Source organism: Momordica charantia, assembly GCF_013281855.1.
Source record: "Momordica charantia cultivar OHB3-1 chromosome 7 unlocalized genomic scaffold, Mcharantia_2.0 BLBB01000007.1, whole genome shotgun sequence".
NCBI lineage: Eukaryota > Viridiplantae > Streptophyta > Magnoliopsida > Cucurbitales > Cucurbitaceae > Momordica > Momordica charantia.
In genome coordinates, this window is record NW_028275165.1 from 19364062 (window position 1) to 19384414 (window position 20353).

General features: G+C 31.6%; 3 protein-coding genes across 3 annotated transcripts; all 3 read right to left on the reverse strand.

Annotated features, from left to right (window-relative positions):
* Window positions 1-974: 974 nt before the first annotated feature.
* On the reverse strand, window positions 975-2245 carry LOC111009816 (uncharacterized). The gene is made up of 2 exons (XM_022283023.2): window positions 1885-2245; window positions 975-1440 (listed from the first exon to the last, which is right to left on the reverse strand). The coding sequence occupies exons 1-2, from the start codon at window positions 1990-1992 to the stop codon at window positions 1207-1209; spliced, it is 342 nt and encodes a 113-aa protein (XP_022138715.1). The 5' UTR covers window positions 1993-2245; the 3' UTR covers window positions 975-1206.
* Window positions 2246-4164: 1919 nt separating this feature from the next.
* LOC111009845 (protein trichome birefringence-like 11) lies at window positions 4165-7566 on the reverse strand. Its single transcript, XM_022283068.2, has 4 exons — window positions 6677-7566; window positions 5487-5876; window positions 5225-5383; window positions 4165-5119 (listed from the first exon to the last, which is right to left on the reverse strand). Exons 1-4 carry the CDS (start codon window positions 7114-7116, stop codon window positions 4753-4755), a joined length of 1356 nt encoding a protein of 451 aa, XP_022138760.1. The 5' UTR covers window positions 7117-7566; the 3' UTR covers window positions 4165-4752.
* Window positions 7567-16973: 9407 nt separating this feature from the next.
* Window positions 16974-19858, reverse strand: LOC111009531 (stem-specific protein TSJT1). The gene is made up of 5 exons (XM_022282625.2): window positions 19512-19858; window positions 17995-18235; window positions 17730-17850; window positions 17518-17627; window positions 16974-17225 (listed from the first exon to the last, which is right to left on the reverse strand). Exons 1-5 carry the CDS (start codon window positions 19712-19714, stop codon window positions 17157-17159), a joined length of 744 nt encoding a protein of 247 aa, XP_022138317.1. The 5' UTR covers window positions 19715-19858; the 3' UTR covers window positions 16974-17156.
* Window positions 19859-20353: the final 495 nt, after the last annotated feature.

Below are 20353 nucleotides of genomic sequence, written 5' to 3' on the forward strand. Positions count from 1 at the left end.
TTATTAATAGTATTTTGATAATATAAATGTTTTTTCTTTTCTTTTGAATACAACATGTGAGGATGATAATCCAACTATATTAATTACAGAGAATTTAAAAAAGAGAGATGGTTTTTTTGTCCCTTTTACGGGAATATCTTTTAAACAAGAATTAAAATTCCATGGCCTTTTTTTTTTTTTTTTTGAAAATATCGAATGTCTTATGTCTCATTGTCCTATTTTAATCATGTCCTGTTTTTTTTTTTTTAGTTTCCAAAGTTCTTTCCATTGAGTGGGGTCGATTTTGGTCTCAAACCGATGCCCAAGGCCAATCATTTGGCTTTATAAATTTGTTGCATCGTCAAATAAAGAAAAGATCGATTTGATTGAAGAATAAATATATCGTCATAGTTCATCTTAATCAAACTATAATCATCTATTTTTTGAGCTAAAAATGTGAATACATGGAAGCATGAGATGGAAATGAAATGTTTACCCCTCTAGTAAAAAGAGATATAAAAGAAAATAAAGTTTCAAAAACGTGCTAAAAAATCACTAAAAGCCTAAAAGCATCACTAAAATTTTTAGCGACTCACAATGATTCATTGTTGAGAAAGTCGTTGGTGTCGCGTCTTTTTAACTTTTAGCAACATTACACTCATGTCGCTAGAAATAGAGTATTATCAACGATCAAGATGTTGCTAAAGATAAGTATTAGCGACAATAAAAGGGATCGCCACAAAAATTATTAGCGACATTCGTAGTTGTCACGTCTATGAGATTTTTTTTATTTAGTCCAATAAAGTCGTTTTAAGTTAATAAAATTTTTTCTAGATACATGTAGCGTGCATATATAATATAATAAAGTTATATAATTAAAAATGTTAAATTGTATCCTAAGTCGTGAGGGATTATCTATAGACTTTGATCTAAAAAAATATTATAGAGACTTTATGACATCTAAATCTTCTTTATTAATCTCTCATTGACAGAGATGAGTGGCATAACCAGCCTATCACACATGAATTATTAAACAATTTTTTTAATACAACAATTTGGGAATATGGACATTTAACCTCCGACCTTGAACGAAGGAGTATATGTCAATTAGGGCTAAATTATGTTTATTGTTGCATATCTAAAAAAAGATTTTTTAATCAAATAATTAAATAACTTAGAACTAAAACTGGGAATAATTAGAAATTAGATATACAAGAAATTATAAGCTCAGCCCTTTTTGGGCTTAAAGTAATGGGTAGAAGACGGTTGAGAATTGGTGGCCCTCTTGTTTTCCGACTTGGTTCTGAAGCCGCCGGTGTGTCTCTGCTTCCTCCTCGGCTGCGGCGACCTTGCCGGAATGAAAACTCCGATGCCTTTGCTCTCCCGTGCAAAGCCGTTCTCGTAATCCGCCATCAGTGGTGACTGCCCGAGTCGTACTCGGTTCGCCGTTCGGGTCAAATTCTGATACATTAACCGAATGTTCAATCATAATTAAGTCTTAGGTTTAAATATCATTTTAATCCTCCCTTTTAAAAAGTAATTGTCTGTAAAAATCTTAACATTAATTTTATATCAAAAGGAAAATCTTTTAATACGACAATATTTAAAAAAAATTTATGTAGCATTGTATTGAAATTATGATTAAAACATAAGATAAAAAGCATAGAAACTAAAATGACGACTTTAAAAAGTAATTAACTAAAATAGACAAAAACAAAAGTAAACCATTTATACTCCCAAAAATTTATAAATATTGTTCAAACTTTTCAAAATCAAATATTTTGGCAAGCTAATTTTTAAGTTAAAATGCAGCAATAACCTATAATAAGAGCAACAAAATTCAATGACGTATTAAAATCTTTTTAAATAGACACAAATATAAAAATTTAGTGCAAGAAATGGAACCGTATGAACGATGGGAAGCTCCTCGTCGTCGTCCATAATGAGAAGCGAAATCCGTCGGGTTAGCTCTGCAAACAACAAATCATCATCTTCTACTTCCATTATTTCCATTTTTCTTTCTCCAAAATAAATGGGAAACTCAAAACTCTACTTGGTGATCTGCTTCTTCTTCTTCTTCTTCTTCTTCTTCTTCTTCTTCTTTTTTTTCCTTAGAGATTTAAATAGAGAAGAGAGAGAGAGAGATGAAGAACCAGCTGGAAAATTTGTCCTTGAAGACAAGATTGAAACTGAGCTCTGATTTTAATTATCCAGTTGGAGGGAAGAAGAAGAAGACAGAGCCTTAAGTGCTAATGATCTAATCCAAAAGCTCAAATTTTGTTTCCAATTGGCTGAGGGAGTGTGGTGAGGATGTGCTCAAAAGCTTGTTTCTGACACATGTAACCATGGCCACATATTACACAACAACGAAACTTGTTACCTTTTTTTTCTAATTTTTATTTTGTTGAGTTTTTGCAATCCACATCATAGGGAAATTTGATTGAGTGCCCATTTTTAGTGGGTACCCCCACAAATTATTCCTTTTTCCCCTTTCCTCTCAAGTCTCTGTGTGCTGAGTTCAGGATATTCAGAATATCTGTTTGCTCCAGGTCTAATCGAAGATTGCTCTAAGTAAAACACGTTTAACTTTAAAGTTGTTTTAAGCTTTTAATTTCTTGATCATTCTTCTATGATTTCAGGATTCCTCTCATTGATATCGGTTCATTCATGTACCCATCCTTTCACACCTACGGTTTAAAAAGTTGATCAGAATTAAGTGGACGTATTGAAAATGGGCATCCAGTAAAATTTTCCAACATTGTATTTGTTTGGGTTGAATTTTTGTTGAGATGAGAGAAAGTATGGAGGGGTTGAGTGAATTGAATAGATGAGGGTATGGTTCGGAATCAATATGACATAGCTCGTGGTTTATGGGAAAATGTTTGGCATTGTAAGACAATTAGATACTGCTTTAATTTATTAAAAGTCACGTCATTATTGTTGAGAAATGATGTGGGGTGCACACTACTAAAGAATTATTTATAAAAGTAAAATCATAGCGTGTGTTAAATGAAAACTAGTGGATTTTCAAGTGGATAAAGAGGAGTTTGTGGATGGCTGGTGCGCTCTCACCAAATTGAGACTTTTATATTGACAAAATTGAAACATGAACCCAAGTAAATAAGTTTGAGAAAGTTGTATAAATTCAAATCTATAATTTGTGATTCAAAAAAAAAAAAAATTGATTAGATTCTCAATTAGAGGGTTTTCTAGCTGTGAAAGGGGCCTTGAATGTGGACTTATGAGGGGACAGAGGAGCTTCCTAATGTCTAAAGTTTTTGTTTTCTTTTCCTTTAAAAGATGGATGATAAGAACTATTGGGTTTAATCAGCCAACTCATTTAACACTGAATTTTGTTTCCAACTCTTTTCAAGATTTTGGAGAAGAAGAACATGCCATTTTTGGGCTGCCAATTTCTAAGTTCAATGTCTTAGATTTCCAAATGTTCAATCTTGTTCTTCACATCAAGTTTTACTTGAGATTTTGATGACCCCAATTGGATTGAATGGTAAGTTTGTTCTTGATTCAGTTAGATTCAAATCAATTGAAATTTTATGAGTTGGGTTTGTTTCAGATCTTAAAAATATATTTTTTTAGTACAACATGTTGGGGTGGGAGATCGAAGTTACAATCTTTTGGTTGGATAATATGTCAATTACGACTAAGCTATATTGCTTTGGCCAGATATTCAAAAATTATTTTGATTAAACTAGACTAGTCCTGATTGTACAATTCCAAAATTTCAAATACTTCATTCTTTGGGCTCAATTTTTATTAAAGATTGTAATAAACCTTTACTTGCTTCTACGTTGGTTAACCCTCCAAACTTTTCCGTTTTTGCAAAATTAAAAAATAAGGTTAAAAAACACATTTGGTCCTTGTACTCTCATTAAAATAACCATTTAGTCTCTCAACTTTAGTTTGTAACGATTTAGTTTCTAGACTTTAATTGGTAACGATTTAGTCCCTGTAGTTTAACATTTGTATCAATTTAGTCTCTACCGTAAATTTTTTTATTAAAATTAGTGCAAAATTTTATCATATAACAATTTAATCTTTTTAATTAATAAACATATTTGGTCACTCTTTAATTTATCAATATAGTTAACAAGAAAATTTCACGATAAACTAAATTGTTACAAACTAAAATTCAGGTACTAACTCAAAATCACCTACAAAAATGGGTAATTATAAGCCATAAGTTTCTGTTGTTTGAATTGAAATGATTCAAATCCTAATGGCTCATAGAGCAAAGAGTTGTTTGGGAACTGGGACATACTACCCTAACCAAGGTTTATACAGTGACCCAATCCAAAGTTCCAAATAATGAGCAGAAGCCCATTCCAGAAGCCCAACTTCTCTGCTAGATTTGAATGAAAATACCCTATTTTGGAAAGGCCCTTTTCATGATAGTGTTACAATTTTAGCACTAAACAATATATACAAGATGGCCATTAAATCTATTTATTTAAAAAGAAATAAAAAATCTATGCTGCTGTTTATTCCAAATATGCCCCTGGATGTCCAAAACTTTTGGCTGCTCCCAAGACTAATGAAGAATGCTGTTGTATGGCCTCTGGTTATCATCATTTCTGTAAGCAAATTCAATCACTTTGCTTTCTAACCTCTATGTAAACTTTTCAGTACTCAATCCTCTTCTTCTTCTTCTTTGGAAGTTCGGGACCGTTCTTGCAGGAAGGCGATCGACCGACTCGAATATCCAGACTTATAAATAACATATACCTGTTTGGCACAAAAAAATTTCAGCCTCAATCACATTTGTGTGGCTTGAGAAGTTGAAGAGTTCCATTCATGCTTCAAGAACAGTGCATAAAGAAGTTCATTCCACACATCAGGAACCCCGGGCAAACACCAGTGACTGCAATCCTGTCGATGAGGAGGTGCAGGACCGACATCGGGACCGAGGTAGTAAAGAGACGAATGCCCATCCTTTCTTTGTGCAGTCATTCGTGTTACATTTAATATCTCTAACTTTGTTGAATTTTGCGTGATTGGGTAACCTGATAGAATGGCATTGGCTATCCTGAAATGCGACCAGGTTTCCGGCGGAACAAGCGAAGAACCGAGCTCGGGCAGCGCTTCTGTGTGACAACTCCCACCGCTCCTCCAATCTCCACCTCTGCACAATTTTCATATCTCATTTACAAAGCCAGATAGAATGCACATACAACTCTACTTCTACTTCAGGTGTTGTGATTTACCAGAGAAAAGGGATGAAACATACCGAAAATGTACAGGCGCGAATGTGCGAAAGAAGATCTTCGTCTTCTTCGAGTTTAGTTCGTTGCCAATCCAGTGCATCACAGTCTCAAGCGAGCGCTGATACGCATCTTCAATCTTCATTCCCATCTTTACCTCCTTCCCTTCTTGGAAGTAACAACCTCTGCACAAAACATAACATGAGGAACAAAAAAACTCATCATTCATTGAGAACAAACTTGGAAATGAAACCATTGAAAGCTCGAAAACGTGGTCGAAAACGTTACCCTCTTATGGTCTTCTCGTAGTTCCACCAATGCCCGGTATTTAAGACCAAAACATCAGCATCTCTCCACTTGGCTGAGAACCAATCCATCTGATCTAGTTTAAGAGTAGTCTTGATCTGTTGAGGAGATCCAGAAGGAGGTCGGCTCTGCAACACGAGAAATGGAGCTCGGTAGTATTCGATGGTGCAGTTGAAATCCTTGAATTTGAACACCAAGAATCCCTTGTGCTTTGTAATTGGACTGCCATTCACTTCATAGATGGATTCTTTGTTTGGAACTGCAGATGATAACATACACAACAGAGATTCCCATTGGTTTCTTCCAATCGAGTCACCAACGAACACCACCCGTTTGTTTCGCAACTTCTCCAACATCAATGCTGCATTGAATCTGATAAGATGTCGAAACAGAAAACAGAAGCGTGTAAGCTCTTTTCAACCAGATTACGGACATAAATCCAAATTCAAAAACCACTGGTTGTTACAATCTCGCTCTTAAACTTTCAGTTTGAGTAATTACTAACGATACTATTACAATTTGAACTACATCATTATAACCCATTAGTCGAAGCTCGAAAATGCACAAATCACATCCTCAGACTATAGAATTCCTCAAAGTTAAACTTAACTTCTAACAAAGGTCTAACCACAAGGTCTAATTGCAACAATTTAAGGGTAATAAAATTCAAGACCGGTTTTTGCAATTGTTCCCTGAATAACAAGAATCAACAAAACATTGTTTACTAGAATAATAATTTACTAAACCTTCACCAAGAAAAGCAACAAGAATCCTCAAAAAATCATACGCAAACAAAAGCTTGTCTTTACTGCATAGGAAGGTCCCTTTCTGATATCACCATCCAACAGTTCACGGGTGAGAAATCAGTCAAAACACAACAGAAAGAAGAAAAGGACAAATATTACTAACGGGTAAAAAGCATATAAACCAAGTGGGGGCGCCACTGGAAAGCTTAGAAAAATTATAATATAACTCAAAAAGGATTTTCAAACTAAGCAGAAACCAGACCCTGTAACAATGATCCACACAATCCAAATAAATCTTCTGAACCCGATAAAGTATTGAAATAGGACTGCGATTGTTCTTCCTCGATTACTCGACAGCATGATTCATTATCGGATTAATCGAACAAAGAAATGGAAGAATCGAGAGTTGTGAGATGGAAAATTTACCTGGGCAAGTTGCAGATTCTGGGTTGCCATCTCCACTTAGTGTAGAACAAATCAGGGCGGCCATTTTCAGAGCAGCGAAATCCTTGGTCCACAAACGGACAGTTCTTGGACTCATATAACGGATAAGAATCATCCCACACCCAATCCCCATCAAACAAATCACACCCAATCCCCTCTTCAGAAAGAAACTCCACCTTACGATTCTGACCCAAATTCCCATTTCTCAGCCAAACAAATCTCTCTGATCGAAGAGGAAACACAAACCCTTTCGAATCAATCCCGTAATCCAAGTAAAAGAATCCGCAAATCAGAAAAACAGACACAAAGAAAAACCCCAAAACCCCAAGAGACGGCTCGAACAGCCTCAATCGCTTCAGTTTATTGCAGACTTCGCTGAACGGCATGGCTTCAAGATCAATAACAGGAGGGTCCTTAGACATTTAAGCTTAACCCAATATCAAAATCAAGAACAAACTCTTCTTCTTCTTCCTCTTCTTCCTCTTTCCCCCCTATTTTTGATTCACGGAACCAATCATGAAATCCCCTGTTTGTGGGACTCTGCTTTAACTTCCTTGGTAGGTCAGTTTCGAGAAGTAATGAATTGGGGTATTTCAAAAGAGAAGGAAGAAAAAGGGAAATGGGTGCGAAGGAAGCAAGGAAGCATTCATGGCGGAAAAATAAACAACAAAATATTTCTTCCCCCACTTTACTTTTCTGATTTCTCTCCTTCACTTTTGGGAAGAGGGAACAATTAATGATCGAAAATAAAAATTCGGGAGAAATTAAACCGAAGAAAGAGGATTAAGCACACCAAATCCATAAGCCCACTGAAATTTTTGAAGAAGAAGAAAGTGGAGTGGGGTTAGAAACTGGTCTGGTTGCTTACTGTTATTTGTTTGTTATTTGTTAATGGGGGAAGAGAGAGAAAGATAGAGGAGAGAGAGAGGGTTTGATTGGCACACTCGTGGGTAACGGATATCTGGAGGAGAAACTAAGCCCACGCGCAGCTCCAGAGCGTGAAAAAAAATATAGAATGGTATTAAAGTTTTCTTTTGTGTCATTGGCTGTGCGTACACGGCGTTGAGAGGCGCGTGGGGATTTTCTTACTCTGAACGATAGTTCGGACAACGCTTTGGCTGTAAAGCCGTTTTACTATAATACCGTTTTTTGGCTTTTTATTTATTTTTTTGAAAAATTAATAATAAAAAGAAAATTGTGGAAACTGGATGCGTCGTGCACCGCCAACTAAAATCTTTGGACTTTTTTTCTTTTATATATTAAATTAAATTAAATAGTTTTTTAAAATTGAGGTCTGAATAAAATTGGATGATATAAATATAAACATATAAACTAAAATAAATTGCATATTCTTTTAGATCGGTTTGATGATTAGTCTTCTGTTTCTAAAATTATGTCCACTTTCTTTCCAATTTCTTTAATGTGTGTTTTTTTAAAAAAATTATTTTACGAATATTTGAATTTTTTAACTTAAAAATAAAAATATATTATTAAAAAGTATTTTGTTTAGTTTTCTAAATTTAACTTGGATTTTTTTTTTTCAAAAGTGATTAATATGGCAAATAATAAATAGATAGAAGCCATATTTATAAGCAAATTTTAACTATACAAATTTAATTATTAGTTACCAAACGGAGAGAAATATTGGGATGATTATATCATTCTTTTTTGGAAAGTACGGATAATTTAGGCTTAATTACTATTTTCCCTCTAATACTTTTAAAAAGTGATTATTTGGATTATTCAATACAATTTTTTTATCTCATATGTTTTGATCAAAATTTGAGCATGACACTTCATTCACGATATTGTTGAAATGTAACCATACATTTTGTATTAAAAAGTTTCTATGGTGTATAAACATTTGTGTTAAGATTTGACAAATATAAGTCATTTATTGGTAATTTTCAAAAGAATAATGACAAAAATTGACATTTTGAAAATACAATAACTAAAATGAACTGAAAATATATGAACCAAATTGAAGGTCTTCAAAGTATAATGATCAAAATAAACTAAACTAAAAGTAAGGCCAAAATAGTATTTAAACAAATATTTTTTTTAACCAAAAAAACAAATAATTTATTATTTTCTTTTTTCAGTTTGGTTTTCATCTTTATGGCTTATTTTATAACAGGTAGCTATCTTATTTTTTTGCATTTGAGAAAAACATGTATTTGGTAAATTTCCCTATTTCTCCTATCTTGTGTTTATAGAAACATACTCAAAATTGTTTTCGATAGTTTATGTTTCTTGATTTTGATTTCCAATTCTCGGAAAATATTGGTAAAATAATCGTTTTGGAATACTTTACTTTTAGAAAGTGAGATTTCAAGTTAAAATGCGCTTTACATATAATTTTGGTCCCTATAATTTCGACTTACTTTCAAAATGTCTATTCATTTTAGTATTTGTATTTTCAAATTATTCACTTAAGTCCTTATGTTTAAAAAAAAAAATTTGTCCATATTTGTAAAATTTTATAAAAACCCTTTAATTCAAATTTATGGTTACATTTGAGAAATCCTGTGAGTGAAATCTCATGCTCAAATTTTGATGAAAAAGAAATGAGATAAAAATAAAAATATACAGTCACTTTTTCAAAATACATAGATTAATATAAACATTTTAAAAATGCAATAACCAAAATAAACTAAAATCGAAAGTAGAAAGGACAAGAAAAATATTTAGATCTTCAAATATTTTCATTTTTATGAGAAAAGAAAAACCCTAAAAACAGTTAGTAAATACCTTTCTTATTCTTGTTGCAATAAAAAGGAGATAAAAGAAACTAAATGTATCTTTTAAAATAATAAGAAAATAGAAATTGTAAAAGTCTACACATACTTGTTTTTCAAGTCATAATAAAACCTTTTTTTTTTTCATTTAACTAACTTCTCATTTACACACACAGACTTTATAGTTTCTTTTAATAATTACTTTTTAATGCGTATTTAAATGCATTATCTTACCCTTTTTTTTTTTACCAAATTTCATTATCTTTTGATTTTTTTTATTTATTTTTTGATAAATCACTATCTTTTGAATTATAACATTGTCTTGTTATATACACATTCTATTTTCCTTGTGGTTGACATTTACTCTTATTATCATTTGGGATTAAAAAAAAAACTTTATTTTTTGTTTTTGCTTCTCCTAAATGAAAGTAGAAAGGAAAAGAAAAACATAAAGGAAAAACTAAAAAGTGAGTAAATAATAATAATAATAACTACTAATTACACATTTGGAAGTTACTTGGAACATAAGGAAATGTGATAGTAAATTAAATGTTGAGATTACTTACTATAAAAGAAAAAAAAACATCAATTATAATGTTATACTAAAAAAATGTTATAATTTTTAAATAATAATAACACATATTTTGGGAAGAAAATAAGTGTATAACAAAATAGCTTTTGAAGATAGTTTTCAAAGAACCCCAAGAACTAAAAAACCAATATCATTTTTTTAATCCAAATTAGAAATATTTCTGTTTTTTTTTAAATTAAAACTAGTTTTTATTATAAAATGTAAAACATTAAATTGGCATATCTCAAATAAATATTAAGGAAACAAACACTTTGACATAACAAATAAAAGAATTGTACTGAAAAAGTTAGATAACTGAAGTTTAAATATGATTTTGGTGCCCAATACTTTTAGATTTAGTTTATTTTCGCCTTTATGCTTTCAAAGGTCTATATTATTGGTCTGTGTACTTTTAAAACATAATCATCTTGGTCTCTTCTCAATCTTATCTCATTTATTTCCATCATAATTTTAGTACGAGACTTCACTTACTAAATTTCTTGATCAAATGTAGATCTGTGATCATAAATATATATTAAAGAGTTTTCACGGTGTATAAATTAAATTTATGTTATAATTTTAGTGATAAAAATGGTCACTTTTTAAATGCACAAGGACTAAAAAGTGTCAATTACCACCAAACTAATCTCATGTTAATCACGATCAAGTCTTGGAATTAGGGTTTTTTTTTTTTTAATAAAAAGTGTCATCTTTCTTAGTAACAAAGTTTCGATAAAAACAACAATATTGATGTACTCGATAAGATCCATGTTAATTATTATTATTATTATTATTATTATTATTATTATTATTATATTAACTAAACCTCCGACATGTCGCGATCTGCCGAGCCGACCTTTATGAATCATAATATTGTTTTACGTTTCTTCCATTTTCTTCGTCTAATTTCCCGTAAGAATGGTTTTTGCTTATTAAATATTTATGGGGTATGTTAAAATGTATTTTTATAAGATTTATTATAAAAAAAAACGATGTATACAAAAATTTAATTCCATAATAGATATTTGTCTTCAAAAAAGTAACGAAGATTTTTTTCCATGTTCGATTGAGATGATTAGAACTCAAAACCTTTTAGTCGTATCGGTTCTTTAACCAACTATGTGTTTAAGTTGACAATGAATATGTTAATACAGTGAGGTAAATATTTTACGTGATTTGAATATACAACTAATGTTTTTACTTTTTATGCTAAATGAAAGGATCATCTCCCTTCAGTAAGCCGTTTTTAGATAACAATTATATGGGGTGGAGATATAACTATTAATTGTCCCACGTGGAAAAGAAATTACGGGATCTTACAATGGTTTATGATAGACACAAACTACTCTATCTTCTCATTGTCAATCGATTTTGAGATGAAATCTCATTAATATAATAACGATCGATTTTTAGAATTAAAATAGACGATTTTATTCATTAATCTATGTCAATGTTGATACTTAATAAACTATTAACTTGCAAATCTTTGTCTTATAGCTATAAGACGACTAGCATGAACGAACCAACTTCAAGCTGAATCTAAGAACTGAACGTTTGACTTATATGGAATATCTAACAACCAAATAATCGGTGTGTCATATGTTGTTTATTTAATTTTATGAAATCGAATTCATAGGTATGGTAAAATCATCTCTTTGAGGAAATATTTCATATTTGAGGTCCATATTTATAACGTTGAGAAAAAATTGTTGGGAAGAGAAGTATTTTAGAAATATGTTTTAAAAATAATAAAAAAAACCTATATTTAATGAATACTTTTTAAATATTTCAAAAAAAAGAAAAAAGAAAAAATGAATACTTTTTAATTACGCCAGATCATCATTCCAAAGTTAGAGATAAAAGTTATTTAGGGAAAAAATAGATACTTACGATACCATACCACTGCATTAATTGGCCAATGGCCACCCACAAACCATTTATTTCGGATCTCTTTCCCATTTTTCTTTAAAATAAAACTCCATACTTATTTATTAATATTTTTCATCCATTTTTCTAAGAATATTTCTTGAAATTCCAACTTAAAATTTTAATTTTTTAATTATTGTCATTTTCAAGAGTGAAAAGTCAAGCAAATAAAATGTATAATTAATTTCTCATATGTATCTTTTTCATTTTTATTTTCAAATATAATAAAATTAAAAACAAATTCATTATCCAACCAGAAAAGTTTTTATGGAATTTTATTTGCAATGACAATTACAAATAATTGTTTGGCCAAAGAAAAAGTATCCTTCAAATATCATCACATTCTATATATGAAATTGTATTTCAACTTTAGTATTTGATTTAAGGTTGCATGCTTGAATGCAAATTTCTTATGAAATTTTAAAATTTTACTAATCAGTTATGTTTACTTCATAAATTTTTTTTTCTAACTAGGAGTCGGAAGCTTTGTTCTCCTATACCTAAGGGTATCCGTACCTGCCAAAATCTAGATTCAAGAGACGTTAAGAATTTTTTGTATTAAACTCATCGAAAGGTTCGGATTTTTAAATCAATATGACCAAGAGACCTCTAAACTTATTTCGTAGTCGAGAATGTATCATTTAAACTTTTTTCTTCAAAGTTGAATCTAAATTGAGTCGGAATTTTAGAAATTGACTAATCATTCTTAGAGTAGAAGAGTTGTTATTTGTAATCCCACGCACATAGTAAAGTTTCTTTCATAAATGTAAAATTTGGTTTGAAAATCTTTCTTATCAATATATTGCCTTTCATTATTTAAAAAAAGAAAGAAAAAAAAACTATTTTCTATTATATAAGAAATAAAGAGAATAATATTTCGGAGGCGTGAAGGGGAACTGCATGGCGTACACATCACATATCGCATCAAAAAGTGGGCCCCGCAGTTATTTATTAGCTGAATCATTTTTCTGACCCTGGCCCGCGCTATTTGCGGCAATTTCTTTCTTTTTTTTTTTTTTATGCCATTTCATTGTCAAATTAAATAAATGGCGTAATTTAAAGTCATAAATAGACATAATATTTATGAGGATTCAATATCTTTTAAATATTTGTGGCTAAATAGGATTGCTATTATGGACAAACGAGACGAAAATGATTATATAGATAGGTAGGTTAAACCAAGACGATTTTGTAGCTGGATTTAACTTTTTCAATTTTATTTTTTAAAAATACTAGATATTGTTTTATAATTATTTTGTTTTCTGTTTTCTTATTTTGAAAATTAAATTTATAAATCTTAAAAAATCTAAGTCAAAATTTGAAAGCTAAAATAAATAGTTTTAAAAAATTGTTCTTGTTTTTGAACAAATGTGATTTACACCTATACTACTATTCTTCAATTGAACGTCAAAGTTAAAATTGACTAAAAAAAAGAACTTGGAAGTTCGAATAATTCAACAAATCGTTGGCAGTTCATTGTTCAGGACAAAATTGTGTTGGGCCTAGTCCCATAGGTAGGCCCACGAGCCATTGGGATGGGCTTGACGAATAGAGACTTTCACAACCCATTTCTTTTCATGTAGATGGAAATTTTCACTTTTAGATTTTTAAGATTATTTTATGACCATATTATTCTTTTCTTTTTTTTTTTTATTTCAGTAATCCACATACACATTTTTATTTTTATTAATACTTTCTATATATATGTTTTGTCAATTAAAACAAAACATTACTGCATCTATTCAAGATCTTATATTTCAAAATTATATGGTTAATTATTGCACATTTTATTTAATATTATTTCCATATTTTAATTATCTTCTTCCCTTCATTATCTCTATCTTTTTCTTTTCGGTGTCTTTCTTGCTCCCGTGCTATGGTAAACATATACTTCTTCAAAATATTATTATATATCTTAATTATCTTCTTCTTCTCATTATATTTTTCCAGCATTTCTTTTCGACATGCTTGTTTTCAATAGTATGATAAACATATACTTCTTAAAAAAAATATTCATGGGTTCCATCTTAAAACCAATTAACAGAATTCTATTATAAACTTTTGTTAGGTCTCTTATTTTTTTTCAATGTAGATCCTTAACATGTCCCTCCCCTCGTGATCGTGACTCTTTTGGCTCATTAATCTTGGCTGATTTGTTTTGTATTAGATGCTCGTTTGAGCTTTTGGGTATGATACCATATTAATATTTATAGAGGTATCTCAAAACCAATAGATAATGAGATGAGTAATATTGGACAAAAAATCTCTACTTATTTGAAAATAAATAGCTGAAAAATTATATAATAAATATTAAAGGATGACATCGATCAAGATCAATAATTGGACAAAAAATTGAAATTGAAATTGAAATCTCAAAATCTAAATTTATTAAGATTTTAGGGAAAAAAAACATTTGTGAAATATGAGTGCTGAATTTAGTCAATTGAGATAATTTCACCATGCCTAAAAATTATTGTGTGTCTTGATCTTAGGAGTGACATGCTCTATTGGTGAAAATTGGAAGCTTTTTCCAAGGATTAGTGCAATTCTTCTCAATCTTATGACACATTCATTGTTATCGTCATAATCACTTCATGATTGATCGAGTATTTTTTTTCATAGTATTATATTCGTGTATATGTACATGTATATAAGTGTTTTATATAATAACGTCTGATTCTTTACCTTTCACCTTCTGTTCTTCCAGAAAGTAAAAATAATTACTGAACATGATAGTAAAAAAAGCTCAATGGTAATTGACAGAATTTCCGAGGATCACAAATCACAATGGATATTTTGATCATTTTATTAAGACAAAAAGTTGTAAAGATCCCAAATTAAGGAAAGCTTACTCTCACGTGATGCTATAAAAAAGATAAGTGTTGGTTGTTGCTTTTTTTCAGCTATTTTATTAAATCCCATAATCTCATCAAAATCTTCCAAAAATCTCTTTGAATTCTTTTTTGAGATCCGTTGGACGACTCTTGTCCCTTTTCTTCTTTTTCTCCCTTTTCTCCCTCTTTGTACCACTTCTTGCTCCCTTCTTTCTCTCATATTCTTGATTTTCTTCTCAACTTGAAGAACAATGTAACTGCTTTTTTTTTTTTTTTCAATTTTCTTCATCTCCATTTTGTTTTCGAATGAAAAATGAATAATCTCCACGAATATTTATCCACAATTTAAAGGGGTAGACACATATATAATCTAATTTTTATTTTTCATAGTTTTAAATGATTGTAGAGAAATTGCGTAAATTGCATAACATTTCTCTTATATTGTTTTGTTATGTGCCTTACTATCCTTTAATTTTAGATGGAGTTTTTCTGCAATTTGTTGTTCTGTTTTTCTCCCTTTAACTTTTAGCTTCAGATGATCAAGTATCAATACTGCATCGTCAAGTTGAGGAAAAAAGGTAGACGAAGAATAGGGAAAAAGAAGTGAAAAAATTGGAAAAGTCACCCAACTAATCTAAAAAAAGATTTGGGGAGATTTTGAATTTATTTGTTTCCCTCCATTGCATGTAACGGTCTTGAGAACCCAGGATTTTTCAGCTCTTGTTATTGTCTGTATGATCTTCCATTATGTCTATTTTCATATGTTTATAATCCCTTTCTTGTTTTGGTTATGTGAAAGCCCTACCATCTACATATCTTCTATCCAAATTCATTTTGTCCTCTATTTATTTCATCATAATATTAATTACTGTCACTTTTTCTTTTTTATCATTATAGAATTTTATTTTAATGTTCGTCCAGCTGTTTTCAGCACTAAGTTCGATAGATCAGGATTGACTAGTTTGAAAAGGTTTTGTATTTGTCTCCCCTTCGCCTCAAAGTTCTAAATGTTGATGTGCCGAGGTACTCGGAACCTTGATATTTTCATCGCCATCGAAATGTCCGAAAAATTGGGACATCGACATCGACATTTTGAACCTTGCGTCCCTTACATGTAATACTTTTGAGCACTCATTTTTAAACTTAAGTTTGTGACGATTTAGTCCCAAGTGGCAGTCCAGTTGGCAAGAGCTTGATGTCTTTTGATCGCACTGACTCAGAAGTCTCAAATTCGAACCTTCTCTTAGCAAGTTCTCCCCTAAGATTTAATTAAGTGAAACGGAGGAGAAAAATATTGTCACATACATGATCCAAGCGGTTTCAAGCAGCATCTGCGTTGCTTGAGCCCTCTGTGTTGAATACATTTGAACGAGAGAGGAAGCTTTTAATGCTGGAATATATCTAACTTAATTGCTGTTAGCATTTGCTCTTTTTAAGTCTCATGCTTGGAATGACTATCTAGATTGAATGATGGATCTATTCTAAAGTTAAGAAGCAAAGAAGCAGATCTATTCTATACTTGATAAGCACCGATACGCAATGGTGGATGGAAATTGATCTTATTTTATATTAATTATGAATTTATATATATTTGTTCATCATTCAAAAGACTTAATCGCAAGATTTTTCCTTTATTCATTCCAATGGTATGTTTTGGGTTTTTTAGACAATGGAGATCCAATTCTACGTTACGTTCCACGAAGGATTCAACAGATTTTTTCATATGGGCTCCTGAGTTGTTGACTGTCTGTGTTACAGTCTTTTGTTGTCAAAGAAGATATAGCAGCAAATTTGAGGATAAAATGAATTGGGGTGTTTTTATTTTTTTTTTATTTTTTCCTTTCGGTTTCTTATTTGTTAATTGTGTTAGGTTTGAATGCCTAAAGCATTCTCGGTATGGTTTTGGTGATTTTATCTATTCGAGGAACCTAGCTATATGGACTTTTCGATGAATCAGGTTGGATTTGGAGTATGTATTTTTTTTTTATTTGATATCCGTGAGTGTTCAGACTAACTACAACCGCTTGACCCTACAACATTTGGTGTCAAAAAACACAAAGGAATTAAAGTTTAGAGTTTTATATACAACTAACTTAAACTTTATATTTTATATATACTCTATTAATAGACTAAATTAAAGCATATCTTTTCCAATGTTATATCTTTTTCTTAAAAGAAAAAAAAAAGAAGTAATTCAACTTAAAAGATCATGATCAAATTCTTGAAGACGCTTTTATTAAAGAAAAGCAGAAACAGGTGGGAAATTGAGATGCCCTAAATTAAAGCATATCTTTTCCAATGTCTACTGCTCAAGGGCTCATATTTACAGTGCCCTTAAAAACAAACCATTCTTCACCACATCTTAACCTTCCTTCCACTTCCTCCAAATAGATTTATGAAATCTCCATTGGGAAATTGAGATGCCCCAACCCCGTGGCCGCCACCACCGTTGGCCCCTCCACCTGAAAGTTCAATTTTGTTTTGAAGTTTCAAATTTGTTTTAATTCTTCAAATGTTAGAAGTTTTAAATTTGTATTGATTCCTCAAATGTTCTGTTTTAGTCCCTAAACGGGGTAAAACATTGTGTTGTTAGTCATTACAACTGATATGGCAAAGTTTTTAAAATTGAAAACATGACACCAACATGATCTCCACAATCTAAAAGAAAGTCAAATATTTATTTTGTGGATTAAAATATCGATAAGATCATTGCTATAGAATGTCTTTTCAAAGAGAGTTTGATCGTGGCGTTACCTTGAATTTTGCGCCCCAAATCTCTTCTTCAGGAGCAGGCTCCGCGGTTATCTTGTTCTTCGGATTCTCATAGCATCTCAATTCTCCCACCGCAGTGGAGAAGTAGCAGCCTGAAATTAATCCAGTAAAATCCATAATCAGATGATTCAGATTCCTCCTCTTTTCAATTGCATTCGAATCGAACAAAATCGTGCCCCGACTTTTTCAATTACCTTGAGGAAACGAGGCCAGTGATTTTCCGCAAGCGCCTTTCAGAAGCCCTGCATCGTCGGCGAACGCGACGTATCCATCGGCCGTGATTCCCCAATACAGAGGCACCTTCCCGAATTGATCCTGCAAAAACAACCAGAAATCAATAGAGATCGCGAAAATCAATCGCGATCGCGATCTCGATCAGAACACAAAAAACAACAAATCTCGGATTCCGATTTCGATTTCGATCTCGATCTCGGAAATTTGGCAGGAATGAGTAGTTACAGAGGCGACGAAGAGAGTGGAGGTGGAGTTGTCGAAGAGGATGAAGGCGAAGCTGCCGCTGAGATGGCCGACGACGTGCTCCGCCGGATACGGCGCCCGGTCGCGGAGAGCTTTGTAAGCTTCGATTACTAAGATTACTTCATTGACGGATTTTGGAAGGCCGTAGTGGTTCCTCAAGCTTCCTAAATTGTCTAGGGCTCCTTCGAACAAGCAGAAGATTTCGTCCTTCACACCCAACGATCTGCGCTTTGAACAAAATCAATCGCCTTCAATAAATATTACTTTCGGGAGCCAAATTCCTGATTTTAATTTGATACTTTAAAGTTTCAAAATCATTTACTAAATTTAATGATATCTAAAATTTTGAGATTAATTTATTTTGCCCTACCATATTGTATTCTTAACACGCTATACTAAAACTGGATAAAACAACTTTGTAATAAATAGTTTTAAAATTTTGTGAATTTTTTTCAGTCTAAAGTGCAAATAATATTTTGTTTATAAATATATTACTTTTATTAATAGAACGCTATAATAAAATTGGATAAAACTTTCATTAATTTATAACGATTTGGTCGATGTGTTCTTTCTTGTACAATATATTATTTAAATTAAGTATTAAATTTTATCCAATAACTAATATTTTTAATTTATAAACATAGGTAATTTGGTGCATCTATATACATAAAAGAAACCTAATAAAAAAAAATTACCAGAATCCCTCTTTCACTATTAAGAGGGGGCGAGACGATAAAAACTTCTTTTTCATTTTTGAAAAATGAAAGAGAGATAAGTATTAATTCATTAGACACTTCTTTTTCATTCTTGAAAAATAAATAGAGATAAGTATTAATTCGTTACCAAATTTAAATTATAAGAACCAAATTGTTACCTACAAAATGTACTCAAAACAAAAATTGTTACATACAAAATAAAATTGTGGAAAAAAAACTTTAGAATAAATAATTTTAAAAAATTGTGATTTTTTTTTTTCGTAACTATGATAACATTAAAAATACCACTAGTACAAAATTTTAAATAGAAAAGCAAAAATAAAAGAAAAACATATTCTGAAATCATCTTCCTCTTTTTTTACATTAAATCATCTTTCCTATTTTAGTGTACCGACAAAACAGTTTTCGAATCTCCACACCCCCATAATATCAAGTACAAATTAAATTAAGAATCGTTTATGATTCAATAATTTAATAACTCTATTTTTTAATTTAAAAATTAATTTAATTTTCCAGAAACTAATGCCTTCATTAACTGACTGTAAGTCTGAAACTGAAAATACACCGGCAATCAATTTCCCAATCATTTCTTCCCGGAGATCCATCGACGGCCGACGAAGCTCGATCCGGCGACCGGGCAATTTCCCGACCGTCCGATCGGCAGATCTTTATCGAATAATTAATGAATCAAATTTTAATTTTACTTTCTAGCAAAAAAAAAAAGAGTTTTCGGCCAAAGGACGGCGTTTTTTGGCGGTTGAAGTGGAGTTGAATCTCCGTTACCTGGGGCGCAAGGGAGATTGGTTGTGGTGAGTGAAGGCGAGATGGCCGTGGTCGCCGATCTGGACGGAGACGGCGGCGGCGTTGGTGTCGGCGAACCGCTTCGCCAGCGCCGTCGATGAGATCTTCGGCGACGGAGTCCGGCAGCCGGCGGCCACAAGCTCGTCCGGCGGCGACATGACCGTGCTGCTGAATATTCCCAACATAATTGCTGAGATCTTGCTAGAAAATTCCGAAAATTTTGGAAAAAAAATAATTAAAATGAAATGTTTTCTTTGCTTTCTAATTATAAAGTAAAAATAAAATAACGAAGCTCTGAAGCAGGGATGGGAAGTGGAATGGCGGAATTGAGGTTCTTCTGATCCCCAATTTATAGGCCTCTTTTGGGGAAGAAGGGTATTTTCGTACTTTCGTAGCTTTGAAATGCTTTAATATGATGCCTCATCTCCTGGGTCCCACGTAGGACAATAATTTTCTCCATAGACGCCATGATTTGTAATCTTAGGGAAAACAAATCAATCCATTTTGTATCTTTTTTTTTTCTGCTCTACTTTCGATTTATCGAATTATACATTTTTTTTAGTTTAACTATAAGTGAAAATTTGAGTTATCAATCTTTAGAATTATATTAGCTTTGTACTAAATTAAATTATGAAATATTACAAATATAAGATTGTGAATAGAAGGAAACAGATACGAAGATAAATTTGTTAGTTTTAAAATATAAGTGTTGCAATTTTTATTCTCTTCAATTTTCTCCCGTTCACCAACTAATTTTGATGGAAGAAAGGCATATGTATGTCACCAAACTTACAAAATTAATCAATTAAGCAGGATTAATGTAA